The following is a 14,336-nucleotide window of genomic DNA, read 5'->3' on the forward strand; positions in this document are numbered from 1 at the left end:
TTAATTTACTTAAAAATAATTTTTTTAAGTGCATTTGGGTTTTTTTTGGGTACAAGATAAGCTATTTATCCCAAAATATAAATGAGTCTTGTCATGTGTTCACATAGATAAGCCACTTCCCCTTTGTCCTCCGGAATATCCTAGGAGGAAGGATTAATTGTTTACCGTTTTTTGAATAGAAAATTACTGTAAGATTTCCAAGAAAAAAAAACATATGATTATTTAAAAAATTTCATCACGTTCACAGCTGTGTCTAGCTCCCCCTATCTCAGCTTTCTCCGTCCTCGGTCGTTGATGAAGAAGATGATGATGATGAACCCCCACATTACTGCAAGAGATGCAGTAAAAGAGACTGAGAGGAGAAGACAGAAGGTCCAAATCTCCAATGACTTAGATGCTTGATCCATGTCAATTTATTGTTCAGGTGCTAGGAGAACAATTTTTGTTACGGCTTGGTTTTTTTGGCTAATTCATTTAGTTGGAGTGTAAAATCTATATTGCTACAGCTACGGCCGTTACAGTAGAAAGAAGCATATTAAGGGGGTGTTTGGAAACCTTGAAAAGTATTTATGAGAAATATTTTTTGTAAAACGAGACAAACTCCTTTATATATTTATTTCGTAAAGCGAAAAAGTACTTTTAAAACCATGGTTGGTTTCCATCCAAACTCTCTAAATTAAGATGTTAAAAGTGAGGGGGAAAAATTACTTTGAGGCTTGCTTGTGTATTTTTCGGTCCCAGTCAAAGCAATGCTCCGCTTCTTTGCTAGTCCTGATTTAAGGAGACTGACGCTGACTAGACCAGGGCGGAGAAAGTTGTGTGGAGAGTGAGACACGGCTGTGAACGTGATGTCCAGGGGAGAAAACCGACGTTTTGGGCTCCGTTCATTTCGGGTAAAATTGAACCAATTTTAATACATCAGACAAAGTTCCCCCACTAATGGTTTTTAATAACCACATTCTGCGATGAATGTTTTCTTGAGTTACCATATATTCAAAATTTACAAGGCAATTTTTAAGGCATCAAATTAAAAAAAAATATAAGACATTTTTTTCCGTCCTCCATTATGTAATTAATAGAAAAAAAAAGACAATAAAATACCTTTAAACATGTTAAAAGATAAATTAGGGTCAATAAATTTTAAAATCCTAAATCTGATCTCTTGTATTATTTTAAAATTTTAAAATATTATAAAATGATAACATTATTTTTAATATAACTATTAGATAACAATAAATGTTAAGAGAATGTACAATTTCAAAAGTCAATAACTAAGTGTAAATTAGTTATAATATTATTAAATTGATCATACATACATATCCTTATAATTACTGTTAAAATTCCCAATTAACCCATGCAAATCCCACTGCCACACAACGGTGCCGGTTCAAAACCGCCGACAAGAGAAGTTTATTAACAAGCAATTATAAATAATTTTATAACTAAGCCCAGTGAGGGAGCACAAGTTTTTGTATTAAAAAATGATGATGAATTGATGATGACAGCTTTCTTTCTAATTCTTCCTCTCTTTTTTTTTTTTTTTTTTTGTTAAACTCTTCTTCAGCTTGTTTCTAATCAAGTGGGTAGGCTCCTACTTCCCCGAGAGCTGCTCCGAGTATCAAGCACGGCAGATCCTTCTCTGCTCTCCCGGATCTCAAGGTTTTTAGCAACGTTTCTGGGGTTCTAATTCCTGAGGTTTGCTCGGTACTTCTCTTGCCCCGCATTCTACGTGCAATCATTTTCTATCTTTGATTCCCTTTGTTTATTATGCCCATTAATATTATGATGCGTTTCCCATCACTGGCCCTTTTCTGCAATGGTTCTCTTAAAATCTGAGTTCGCTGCAGATGGACCTGTGATTCGCCATCCAATCCCCTTTTCCTCCCCAATCTCCCATGTCGGTTGGCCCCGAGTGATTTGAAATTTGTAATGAGTTTGAAATTCAATCGAATTTCCATTAATTTCCGTGTTAAATCGTATCGAGTTCGCTAAATAGAGACTTAATCTTGAATGTGGGTTTAAAAATTGGCATCATTTAGACCATTGTTAAGTCATTCATCTTTGTTATGTTTCCATGGTAGAGAGAAGGAAAAGGGATAGTCATCCTTTCTTCCAAATTGCTCAGCCATATGCTTATGTTTTGAAACTTTTCTAATACTGCTGATATACGATGCTTACTACACCTAGAATTGTAAATAATGAAAACGCAATGGTGTTAATTCAGGTTTGAAAGTAGAGTTTGCATTGGAGAAACTGACCACAGGTAGTGGAAAATAATGTAAAGCAGGGCTTGCAATGGGTTCCCTGCCTTAAATTGCATCCTTTACTTGTCAATGAATGCTTTGTGTCGTTTACTTTGATTTTGATTAGCAAAAATCAGCATAAGTGCTATACTCTGAGCCGACTACTCAACTAGCGAAGTCCTATATTTTTCAACTGTTCTACTGCCTATTCTTTTATAAATATTTCATTCTTGCCACTCAGCTTGATTCCCCCCCCCCCTTCAGATCCAATTCTTTCAACATCTTGTACGATATCTGCCAAAGTTATATTTATTGGTAATTGTAACGTCTGGGATACTTGTTATTGTTGTTTGTTGGAAAAATAGTATTATATTTAGGGTAAGGAGCTTATAAAATTTTCAGTTTCTGGTTGGATGAATTTCATTTCTAGGCACATACGATGTTAGGGAGGTTTTGAGGATTTTCCCCCCTTTGTTTTCCTGATCTGGAATGCACATATGCTTTTGAGTTTTAATGAATCGACAATCAACACTTGCATCAATAGATTATGAAGGTTGCACTGATATAGGTTTAGATTTATTCAGATGTCTAAAGCCAATGATGTGGAAAACCCTTCTAATGTGGAGGTTCAGAAAGGTGCTGAGGCCCCCTTGCCCTTTAGTCATGATATCCAGGGAACTTGGTACAGTGCATTCCTCCAACAATTTTCGGTATACGGCATCGCTGCTGGATATTGCTTATCTGCATCTTTGCTCTCAATCATCAACAAATGGGCTGTCATGAAATTTCCGTATCCTGGGGCACTAACTGCCCTCCAGTACTTAACCAGTGCGGCTGGCGTCTTCATTTGTGGACGGTTCAAGTTAATTGAGCATGACTCTCTGGACCTACTGACCATGTGGTGGTTTCTACCAGCAGCTATCATCTTCTACTTATCTCTTTTCACCAACAGCGAGCTACTCCTCCATGCCAACGTGGATACTTTCATTGTATTTCGATCTGCAGTTCCCATTTTCGTTGCAATAGGGGAGACACTCTTCTTACACCAGCCATGGCCATCCCTTAAGACATGGCTGTCATTAGGCACCATCTTTGTAGGAAGTGTGATCTATGTGCTGACTGACTACCAGTTCACATTTATGGCTTATAGTTGGGCTCTGGCTTACTTGGTTAGCATGACCATAGATTTTGTTTACATAAAGCATGTAGTTATGACCATTGGTTTGAACACATGGGGTCTTGTGCTGTACAACAATCTTGAGGCTCTTCTACTTTTCCCATTGGAACTGCTTATAATGGGTGAGTTGAAGAAGATCAAACACGAATTCTCCGATGAATCTGATTGGTACTCTTTTCAAGTGGTTTTGCCGGTGGGATTGTCTTGTTTGTTTGGTCTATCCATATCTTTCTTTGGATTTTCATGCCGCAGGGCGATTTCTGCAACGGGATTTACGGTTCTTGGCATAGTGAACAAGTTGTTGACTGTTGTGATTAATTTAATGGTATGGGACAAGCATTCAACTTGGGTGGGTACAGTGGGACTTTTGATTTGTATGCTTGGTGGCATCTTCTATCAGCAATCAACAAGCAAACCAAAGGCTCCAAAACAAGTTACTGCACAAGAGAGTGATGAGGAACAACAGAAGCTGCTTGAGATGCAAGCTAATTCAGAGACCAACATCAGGGAAAATGAAACTGCAAAATCATAGGAGCCAATCAAAGAGATTATTTTTACTTTCCACATTTGCATAATTCCTTGCAAGTGTACATTGGTTTCGCAATCATCTGATGTAAGTTATTCTTTTAAATTATATAGATGTAATTCCATGATTCTTTCTCGGCCTTCAATTTCATATGGATTTATTTGTTTTCTAGTGGCCTTTATGTGCTTTTTAGGAGAAAAACAGGCTCGGAAGGCATTTAAATTTTGAGCCTTCAACTTCAAAAAATCAGCCTCTTCAGTTTATAGTTTCTCATGACTCAATCCATATCAGGTGGAATCTGATCTTCAGGAAGGAGATTCCGTGTATCAAACCCTCACACGTTTTCCCGAAATAAAACGCAGAAGCAACCTTGCGTTTTTTAATATTAAAAAAGTGGTTTGCGGCACCCAAGAAAACTCAATTATTTGAGTAGATTTAACTCTCTCTGGGACAAGTTATTCTGAAACTTTAATTGCACTCTGTTTTACTCTTTTAAGTGGTGAGACAATGTTTCACATACGAAAGAACTTTCCATTGGGTCTTTAAACATTACTCCCTCCGTTCCTTATTATAAGAGACAAATAACCGAAGTACGTTGATCAAAAAAACAGTTAAAGTTAGTTAAGAACAATTAATATATAAAAAGTATAATTTTTTTCCAAAAATGCCCTCATTAATAAGGAGAGAGAGCATGAGAGAGAACAATTAAATTATTAAAAGAAAGAGAAGTGGGAGGGAGAGAGAGTGTGAGTTGGAGATAATAAATATGGGTAAAATAGTAAATCAACACAAAAAAGTAGAGACAACTTGTAAGTGTCTCTTATATATAGGAACATGGCATAAGCATCAAGTGTCTCTTATAATAAGGAACGGAGGGAGTACTACTTTAAGATGCTTGTGCATTTGAATTTTAATTAATCTGCTCGTATAGGTGAGATTTGACCTTTGACAGAATTTTTTCTAATTGGACCTGACAATCTCTGAATTTGACTCAATAATGTTAAATATCATATAAGCATACTAAGAATGGGGATATCAGATTTGGCTTAAATTTAATTTTCTTGCCCTAATTTTTTATTTAAGTTTCATTTTTAAAAAAAAGAAGTAACTAAAATATTATCTTTATTTTATATTTTGTATGTATTAAAATTAAAAAAGAAAAATGGCAAAAAAAGATCGCCGAAATAGAAAAATTGCAAATAAGGATCAATGACAACATTAGTATGGGTTTTGATAACAATTTTTATAAACCGGTCTTTCTTTGTAATTTTTATTTCGACGGTCTTTGTTTTTTTGCCATTTTTCCAAATAAAAATATTAAAAGTAAAATATAAGAAAATTTGAATAATCTAGTTTTGTTCTGGACAGGTCAGATCTGAAAAGAAGCACCTCGTGCTCATCCATGAGATTCATTTTGGACACTGGCAATTAAGCGTTAGCATCATGGGCAAGCTCTGTTGAGTTGTTTAAAATTTATTAAAGTGATTGAAAATTCCCAATTCCAAAGAATCATCCATTTATTACTTCTCAAAATACCAACGTTACCATTTCTAGGCCACTCTTTTCTTTAATGATGAATGACCAAGATGCTTTAGAGTAAGAGTACTAATTAAGTTCATGTTTCATGCCCAGCATTTTGAATGTGCCTTTGAAGAGGTAAGAACCAAGCACTTGACCATGAGATTACTTGAATGTAATTATTCCACCACGTACTATGTCTCTGTTAGTCCTTAACCAAGAAATTAATGATATTTGTCCTTATTCATTGATTTCATTAGATTACACCTATAACCGTCTAACTGAAGGAAAAACTTGAAAGATGAATTTGAAACTTCCAACTCCTCATTAAAAGCCAATAGCAGCATACTTTGAATCTCAATCCTTTAGACAAATGCATGTGAAAGTATTGGAAAAATCACAAAAAAAACCTTAGAAATTAAAAAATTACATATAGGGACTTGTTCACAAAAATCGTTGTCATTTGTTTATCAATTGTTATCAAAACCAATACTAATGTTGTTCTGTTTGCCACACACCGGCCCCGTTCACTTGCTTATCGTAGAGCCAGTGAGTACATAATGTCCCACAACTATGAATAGTACAGTGATAATGGGGCTGATAATGCGTTCTTATTTACAATTTTTCTATTTTCAAGATTTTTTTGTGATTTTCTCTAAAGTATTTTAGGGAGATTATATTACATTTGATAGAATTAAGTAATTTATTTAACTTTGTTAAATTATCCCAATTAGTTAAATGACTCTTACATTAAACACTCGATAACTAATTTTCCAAGTGGGTGCCTTTGTCTAACTATTTGAACATTGAAATCAAACAACTATATATATGGGAGATATGTTGGAGGAACAAGAAGAATGAAGTCAAGGTTGATGCTAGTAGGTGAGGGCAAGGGGAAGCATGAATCATGAGTGACGGTGACCAAACAAACAAAACAAAAGGAAGAATAAGAATCATAAAACACAAAACTCATCAAAGAGTGTTCCACATCATCACCTAACTTCAGTGTCTCAAAAGCCTTGGAAATTAATCTTTTCAAAGTGGAAGATGGGACCAATTCAAACGCAATAGGCAATTCAGAGTTCAAACCCCCTTTCCTATTTTGAATCTCAGATGTTCTTTTTCCATCTTCAGATACGTAGTTGACCCCCGTTTGGGTCTAAAGTTTTCACCTCGCACAGAATTCTACGCTAGAATTGGGATCCTCTTGTAGGGATTTCCAATTGTTTTAACTTTAACACGCCTATAAACTTGCTCATCTTATTTATAGGATAGAACATGCATGCTTTTTTAATTCTATTTATAAATTGTATTATTAATTTTTTTTACATGAATGTATAATTGTACTTTTCATTTCTTATTCACGGGATAAGTTATAAAAATATAAAATATATATTAAATAAGAATAAAATTTAAGGAAATAAGCTAAGTTAGTTATTTGTAATAAATAGGTATTGTCTTTCTTCAAATATCCTTACTATTCAAGTATGTTGGTTAAAATTATAATTATTAGAAAGACTATCTTGGAAAAAAAATTAAATAAATATAAGAGACAAAGTGGATTGGGGTATTATATTTAGGACCAAAATAAAAATCAAACGAGATATTATATTAAGGACCAGAGGTAGTATTAAATACAAATCCACAATCTAATTTGTTTTTATATGAAAACTATTACATAAGTAGTTAGGTACAACAAATTTGATGTGTTAGGTGAAACAATAACCGTCAATAAAGCAAAAGTAAAAAAAAAAAGAAGAAGAGCAAAACGAAGCAAAATATAAGAGATTTTTTCCTCATCTAATCGTACATGTTAGGAATATTTAAGAGACAATAAAATGATCAACCACAATAATCTCGTGGTTCAATACACTAGATTTAAACTCAAGACTAATGTTAATCTTTGTCATGTACACAACCAAAAGTAATTATTTTTTAGAGTAAAATTATAATTAATACTCCTCCAGTCTTTAATATAAGATCCATTTAACTGATTTGATTAGATGAAGAAAATTAGATAAGTTAGTTAATTATAAGAAATGTGACATGTTTTTTCTAAAATATCATAATCATCTTTCCTAATACCCCCTCTTTCTCTTTTACTTAATTATGGTTGAGGGAGTATCCATAGAGGTAATTTAGAGAAATAGGTCTTATATTTAGAACCAAAACCAATTCAACAATTGGGTTCTATATTAATGACCGGAGGAGTATTTGCTAATCGAAATCCTATTCCATAAGGCCAAACCCTCCAAAATAAAGTACCCTTTTGGTGTCCCAAAATGAGATTTGCTTAATTATATGCTTGCATTCCATGATATCTATAAACATGGTTGAAAATTGTACCTTTAATGCTCATGAGTTATAAATAATATGGTTGATTTGGGTTTGACCAAAAAAGTGTATGCATATATGTTTTATAAATCATTTGACTCATAATTATAAAATTACAAGATGATTTAAATTAAAAAAATATGAATAAAATATAAATTATTCAAATCAAACAAAATTAATCGTTGAAGCAGGGGATACGTGGGCTGCTAATCCGTGCGCATAGGGATATCAATTTAAACAAAGGGCCACGTAAAGCACGCAATGATAAAGGGGGAAGTTACTGAACAAATCTCATCTTTTCTTTTTAAAAGTTTGGTTTTTACCTACCTGGGCGACCGCGCAAAGAGCAACTTTAGGATGATTGGAATTTTTTTTTTGTTGGTAAAAATGTAATTTTTAAGGAGCAACACCTTGATGCGTCCAATATCATAAATAAGATGTGGGTATTGAGTGTAATATAAACAATATTAAAGCTTTGGATGCATAAAAATTAATATCAAGATGCTGAATGTACTAAAATGAGAGTGTTAGATGCATTTTTATTTTTTGTAAAAAAAAAAATTACAAGGATCTTTACTGACAATCAGATCACTGATAGGATGGTTCGGATTCAGATGGTCAAGTTTTGTATTTAAAAACATAATAAAAAGAGACAGAGAATCAATATTATATATATATATATATATTAATTCATAATACATTTTATCATGGCAACTTTGAAATCATTTTTGCTTCCTTAATCACGTATTTATATCAATAAAATCTAATATGTTAACATGATTGAATAATCAACATTAATATAAAATATAACATTTATAATAATCCATAGGGAGTCAAATTTTTAAGTTTCGAACTCATATGTAAATCCCAACCTACCCATGAAATAGGAGGTCAAAAAAGCCTTCCCATAAAATATAAAACATAATATAAACAGAGACACCCACACTCTTACCACTGAATTGAATCAAAGTCGTAGCTATTTCCATGATTTTTTTTTTCCGGCTCGAGTCTTCTTTTCTTAGGCTGAATTCAAACGATGGCAAGTCTTGTATGCTCAGTTGACTTAGTTTATTATTATTATTTTATAATGATGCATAGTTTCCTCAAAGAAACAACCTGGAAATCACCAATTTGTTTCTTCAATCAAATTATCAAAAGCGTGTCGATGTTGACAGAATCCTTTCCTTTCCAATTTGACTTGGTCTCCATCCACACCGTCTTGCTTCATTCAATATTCTTTTTTTATTTTTTTAATTTATTTATGTCTAACCATAATCATCGTTCCATACTCTTTCCTAAGCTCCCGCCTCTATAATATTATTATTATTTTGCTTCTCGAATTTAATTTTAATTTTGACTTCTTCTTTTCTTCCATAGTTCTTTCTTTCTTTTCTTCATCCATATTATAACGAACAACCCGCGTCGTGGTCGTCGACGTCCTTCTTTTCTCCACCGCATTCCCTCTCTATTTGATTCCAAAATTCCCACCGCAAGTTTCACTTCTTACGTTTCATTTGATTCCTGCGTGGGCCCACGCCATATATATATGTGTATATATATATAGACACACACACATGAGAGAGGAGAGTTCGTACGTTGCTTCTGTGTCAGTTATGAATGGTTTCCTTCTCTGGTATATATCTATTGCTGAAGCCGAAGGAGAAGGAATCAAATTAAGAAAGGCGTGATGGGTCTGTTTCTTTCTAAGAATGTTATCATGGCATGCAGATTTTGCTTTCCATATATTTTCTCGAGAAAAGTTGCAGGCCATTTCTTGAAACCCAGGAAAGTGGTGCGTTTGACCTCTCGTACTGGTAGGCATTTGCAGCGATATGATGAAGGTTGTCGCCAAGTTGTGGGGTGCGTACGTGTGTTTCTTCTTCATCTTAATTCATCTTCCTCTTCCTCTTCCTCTTTCACGTTCGAGTTCTTGTTTCTGTTTTCTTTTCCAATTTCCACTTTCTATCGTTCTTGGATGATCGGGATCATAAATATTTATATATATATATATATATATATGAATTTCATGGATCCACCATCATTTACATTTCTTTTCAGAACCCCACTCGCAATCTGAAAATTGTGAAGATTTTCTCAATTTGGTTACATTGAAGTCTCGTTGCCTTGGAGTTCAGTTGATGTCTATATATATATGTGTGTGTGTGCTTTTTATATATAGATTTCTTCCTTCATATATAGATTTATTATTTATATATATATGGCTCCATAATTAATCTGTGTGTCTATGTGCTGACGTTGCTGAATGGTGATTTATTGACTGCTTTGTGTAATTTTGAGAATGTCAGATGCATTCCATACAGATACAAGAGTAGGGATAATGTTGATGGAAGACATAATAGCGAATTGGAAGTTCTTATGATTAGTGCTCAGAAAGGTCATGGAATGCAGTTCCCTAAGGTATTTAATTATCTAATTAGCTATCTCTCTAGTTATGTATGTATAATTGTATATACAATTATTGTATATTCCCTCTGGTATTTAATATAAGAGCTAGTTTGTCTTTTATTTTGGTCTTAAATATAAAATCCTAATTCACTTTGTTTCTAATATTTATTCATTTTGTTTTTCAAGTAATTCTTATAATAGTTACACATGTTAAAGAATTACTATTAATTTATAATTCGAATACATATGATTAATAAGGTTATTTTAGAAAAACCAGTATCTATTTACTAAAAGTATCTAACTTAACTAGCTTTCTTTATCTCTCTAAATTAATCAACTAGGTTTTATATTAAGGACTGGACGTAGTATGATTATTATTGGACATGGTTTGAATCATACTGAAATGGTCAAAATTTTTAAATATTCTTATTGACATATTCTATTTTGGTCAAGCACTTAACTTGGATTTGTTAATTGGTTTAAAAAAAGAACTCAGATTAAGTCGGTCCTTTTTTTTACTTTTGTTAAACTAAAATGGGTCTTGAAGTTTAACATAAGAACCATTATTTATCAGTTATTTAAGACTATATTATATGAAACCTTTATGAATTTCGCATCATATGTGTAAATATCCTGCTTAACAAACTTTACAATAAACATTTCTGAATCTTTAAACTTATACAGATAGTTCCTAGCTACGTTTTTTGAGTTAAAGTAGCTTATCTACATATTTGGCGTTACGCATATAAAGATAAAGCTTTTTAGTATAAAATTGATAGCTTAAAGTTATTTGCATTAGATAGGAAGGATTAGGAGGTTTATTTATTACTACCTCCAATCCTTAATATAAGATTTTATTTGACTTTTATTTTGATCCTAAATATAATATTCTAATCCACTTTGTTTCTCATATTTATATATTTTTTTCCCTAAGATAGTCTTTCTAATAATGGTAATTTTAGTCAATTCACTTGATTGACAATGATATTTAAGAAAAATATATATATATTACAAATAACTAACTTAATTTATTTTTTAATATCTCAAATTAGTCAATTAACTCTTATAATTAGAACCAGAAATAGTAAACTTTAAAGATGACAGAGGTTATTTAATTTGCAGATGATTTTACATACTACATCTAGTTCTTAATATATATAGGAGCTTGTTGGAAATTCTATTTGGTACTAAATATAAGACTTTAGTTTACTTTATCTGCCAAATTTATAATTCATTCTTTAAAATATTCCTATTGATTACACATATTAAAAAGGTTTTCATCTGAAGGTAATTATGATTAAAAGGATATTTCATGGAATTGAACACATATTTGATGTAAATAACTAACTTAACATATTTATTTAATTTACTTGAATTAATCAACTAGCTATTATATTAAGAACCAGAAGTAGTTTAGTTTAGGAAAGTTTTATGTAATTCAACCTTTAATTTATCAACAGCATAGTAATTTGTATATTTTATATATTATTAGTATTGATATTGACTCTAACATGCGTTTGTAATGTGGTTATTGTTCAGGGTGGTTGGGAGATCGATGAATCCATGGAACAAGCAGCTTTAAGGGAAACTCTAGAGGAAGCTGGGGTTGAGGGTAAAGTCCAAGTTAGTATCTTCATTAATCTTTTTTCTGATCTTATCTTGAGTTATATCATATTCATTTCTTAAATACACAATAAATTTTTAAATTCTTTTTTCTTTCGCTTTTTATATGTATTATTCAATACGTCCATATATACACATTGAAGTCTGTTCATGTTGGAGTTTGTGTTTTTTGGAGAAACTAAACAACCTACGTGCCTTGTTTCAAATTACTTGAATTTTCATATTCATATATTTGTAAGTATTTGATGCACACGACTATATGGGAAAAAACACGCTACGGGGTGTTTGGCATTTGAGAAAAGTGTTTTTAAAAAGTATTTTTTCACAAAGTAAGACAAACTCCTCCATATGTTTATTTCGTATATCATAAAATTACTTTTGAAACTATAGTTTGGATTCTATCCAAACGTCCTGTATGTGTTGTATTGGTAGTCAGTATCTTATTACCCATGATTTTTTTTCTCACTTTCTTTTGTTGAATATACTAATTAAATATATTTTTGTGAACTTAAACTATTAGAGAATTTAATTAAAATGCTTCGTTAATTATTCATTTTGTCAAAAAAAAACTAAACAAACTCGTCTGACTGAGTTGTCTTTTGATTTGTGCAGAGCATGTTAGGGAAATGGCGATATAAGAGCAAACGACAATGCGTTGTGCATGAGGGACACATGTTCCCTTTGTTTGTAAACAAGCAACTAGAGGATTGGCCTGAGAAGAATATCCGTAAACGAATATGGGTATGTCCGTATCCAATTCTTCTTCTTTATCATCATTATTGGACAAATATCCAATTCATTATACATAATTTTGAATTGAAATCATTGCACGTAATTTATGCATATGCACACCTGCATCCTATTTATGTTTCATGAATGCTATATAATGCTGTTGGATAGAGGTTTCATATTCTCTTTAATCCTAAAAATAAGAGCTAGTATAGGAATTAGAAATTTATTTTAATTTCAAATATAATATCTCAATTTACTTTATTTCTAAATTTAAATTTTTTTAAGTAAACTTTCGTTGTTGATTGTATATATTGAAGAATTTTTTATTAAATGAATAGTTCTTAATGCAAACGATTAAAAGAGATATTTTAGAGAAATTAACAAGCATCATACACGCGCACACATGTAGATTCTCTGAATTAATGTTCATCGTTGTACTTTAATTTCTACAATGAAGCATCACATTAACTATTTTAAGAAATACTGTTCAATAATATGTATATGATCACAATTTCAAAAAAAAAAAGGTTTAAAAAAGAGAAATATTAATGATGAATTTGCATGACAATATTAATGCAGATGAGCGTGAGTGAAGCCAAAGAGATTTGCCCATATGAGTGGATGAAGGAAGCATTGGATGAATTGACTCACAGAGAACAAGAAGATAGATATGGAGGCGGAGAAGAAGGAGTTCATCAAGTTATTGACTATGGCATAGAAATAGTTGGTTAGTTAGTTAGAAGACTCGATTATTTTAGGAATTAAATAATTAATAATTAATTAAAGGTCCTATATAATAATAGATCATAGTTAAAGACGCTAGATAATATATAGAGAAAGATTAAATTAAAGCTGCTGATATTGTCTTTGTAATTGTTGCTTCAGATGCTTAATTATTAGTTAGGATGTGGGAGGGAGGAGCAGCTCCAAGAAGAACAAGTAGATGTGGACATTCAATTTATTCTTTCATTTAATTAATAAAATAAGCTTAAACATAATTGAAGGAGCTCCTTTATTTCGAATATATATATAACACATATGTATATACTACATACTGATACATTTCAGCTGATCTCAATGGCCCAAAAAAGTTTGATTCTATTCTATTATAAATAGCTTAACTAGCATATGATATTCGTTAAACAATGTTCAATGTATATAGGATTCTTTTTTTGCTTTTTTGTCTGATACTGAGAACAACTTCATATATACTACAAACAAAACGAAATAGATGTAGCTAGAACAAGACGAAGGCAGCCTAGAAAAGAGAGCAGAATTTTACGCTAATTAATTAAACTCTCTTCTGCAATAAACCAGTGGAGTTTCAGAACTCTTAGAGCTTCCACATACACTATCATTCACTAGTAATAACGTAGGACTCTATTAAACTATTCGGGTTCTGTGAAGATGTTGTTCTTCCTTCGATTTTCCCTGCTATTTACCCCATCATCTTCTTCTCGCTTCCTTATCTCTTTACCTTATACCCTCCATGCCAAATTCTTCCTCCATTCCTATTCTCCAAATCCAAATGACATATGCCATGTCCTTGATTCATCCAATCGCATGCTTCGTGAGCTTCCCCTTCCCGCTACCTTCAAAGTTAACAAAACATTAGGAGCCATTGTCAAGATGAAGCATTACCCAATTGCTATTTCACTTATTTCTGACATGGAGTTGAAGGGTTTCGCTCCATGCCTGCTTTCTCTGAGCATTTTGATCAACTTTATTACTGCCACATGGATGAGATGGATCCTCCTTTCTCTGTACCGGGGAAGAT

General features: G+C 32.3%; 2 protein-coding genes across 5 annotated transcripts; both read left to right on the forward strand.

Annotated features, from left to right (window-relative positions):
* The first annotated feature begins 1,623 nt into the window (after positions 1-1,623).
* LOC114715899 (GDP-mannose transporter GONST3-like) lies at positions 1,624-4,168 on the forward strand. 3 transcript variants are annotated; one of them, XM_028900812.1, is made up of 2 exons: positions 1,624-1,704; positions 2,828-4,168. In XM_028900812.1, exon 2 carries the CDS (start codon positions 2,828-2,830, stop codon positions 3,950-3,952), a length of 1,125 nt encoding a protein of 374 aa, XP_028756645.1. In that variant the 5' UTR covers positions 1,624-1,704; the 3' UTR covers positions 3,953-4,168. The 3 variants fall into 3 exon arrangements, with proteins under 3 accessions (XP_028756645.1, XP_028756644.1, XP_028756643.1); XM_028900811.1 differs by having other exon boundaries at positions 1,630-1,695; XM_028900810.1 differs by having other exon boundaries at positions 1,662-1,704; positions 2,818-4,168.
* Positions 4,169-9,387: 5,219 nt separating this feature from the next.
* LOC114715901 (nudix hydrolase 18, mitochondrial-like) lies at positions 9,388-13,499 on the forward strand. Of its 2 annotated transcripts, none has more exons than XM_028900815.1 (5): positions 9,388-9,658; positions 10,105-10,216; positions 11,744-11,827; positions 12,440-12,568; positions 13,139-13,499. In XM_028900815.1, the coding sequence occupies exons 1-5, from the start codon at positions 9,486-9,488 to the stop codon at positions 13,289-13,291; spliced, it is 651 nt and encodes a 216-aa protein (XP_028756648.1). In that variant the 5' UTR covers positions 9,388-9,485; the 3' UTR covers positions 13,292-13,499. The 2 variants fall into 2 exon arrangements, with proteins under 2 accessions (XP_028756648.1, XP_028756649.1); XM_028900816.1 differs by having other exon boundaries at positions 10,120-10,216.
* The last annotated feature ends 837 nt before the right edge of the window (positions 13,500-14,336 follow it).

Source organism: Neltuma alba, unplaced genomic scaffold, assembly GCF_004799145.2.
Source record: "Neltuma alba isolate B1F8T4 unplaced genomic scaffold, ASM479914v2 tig00011618_pilon, whole genome shotgun sequence".
Taxonomy (NCBI): domain Eukaryota; kingdom Viridiplantae; phylum Streptophyta; class Magnoliopsida; order Fabales; family Fabaceae; genus Neltuma; species Neltuma alba.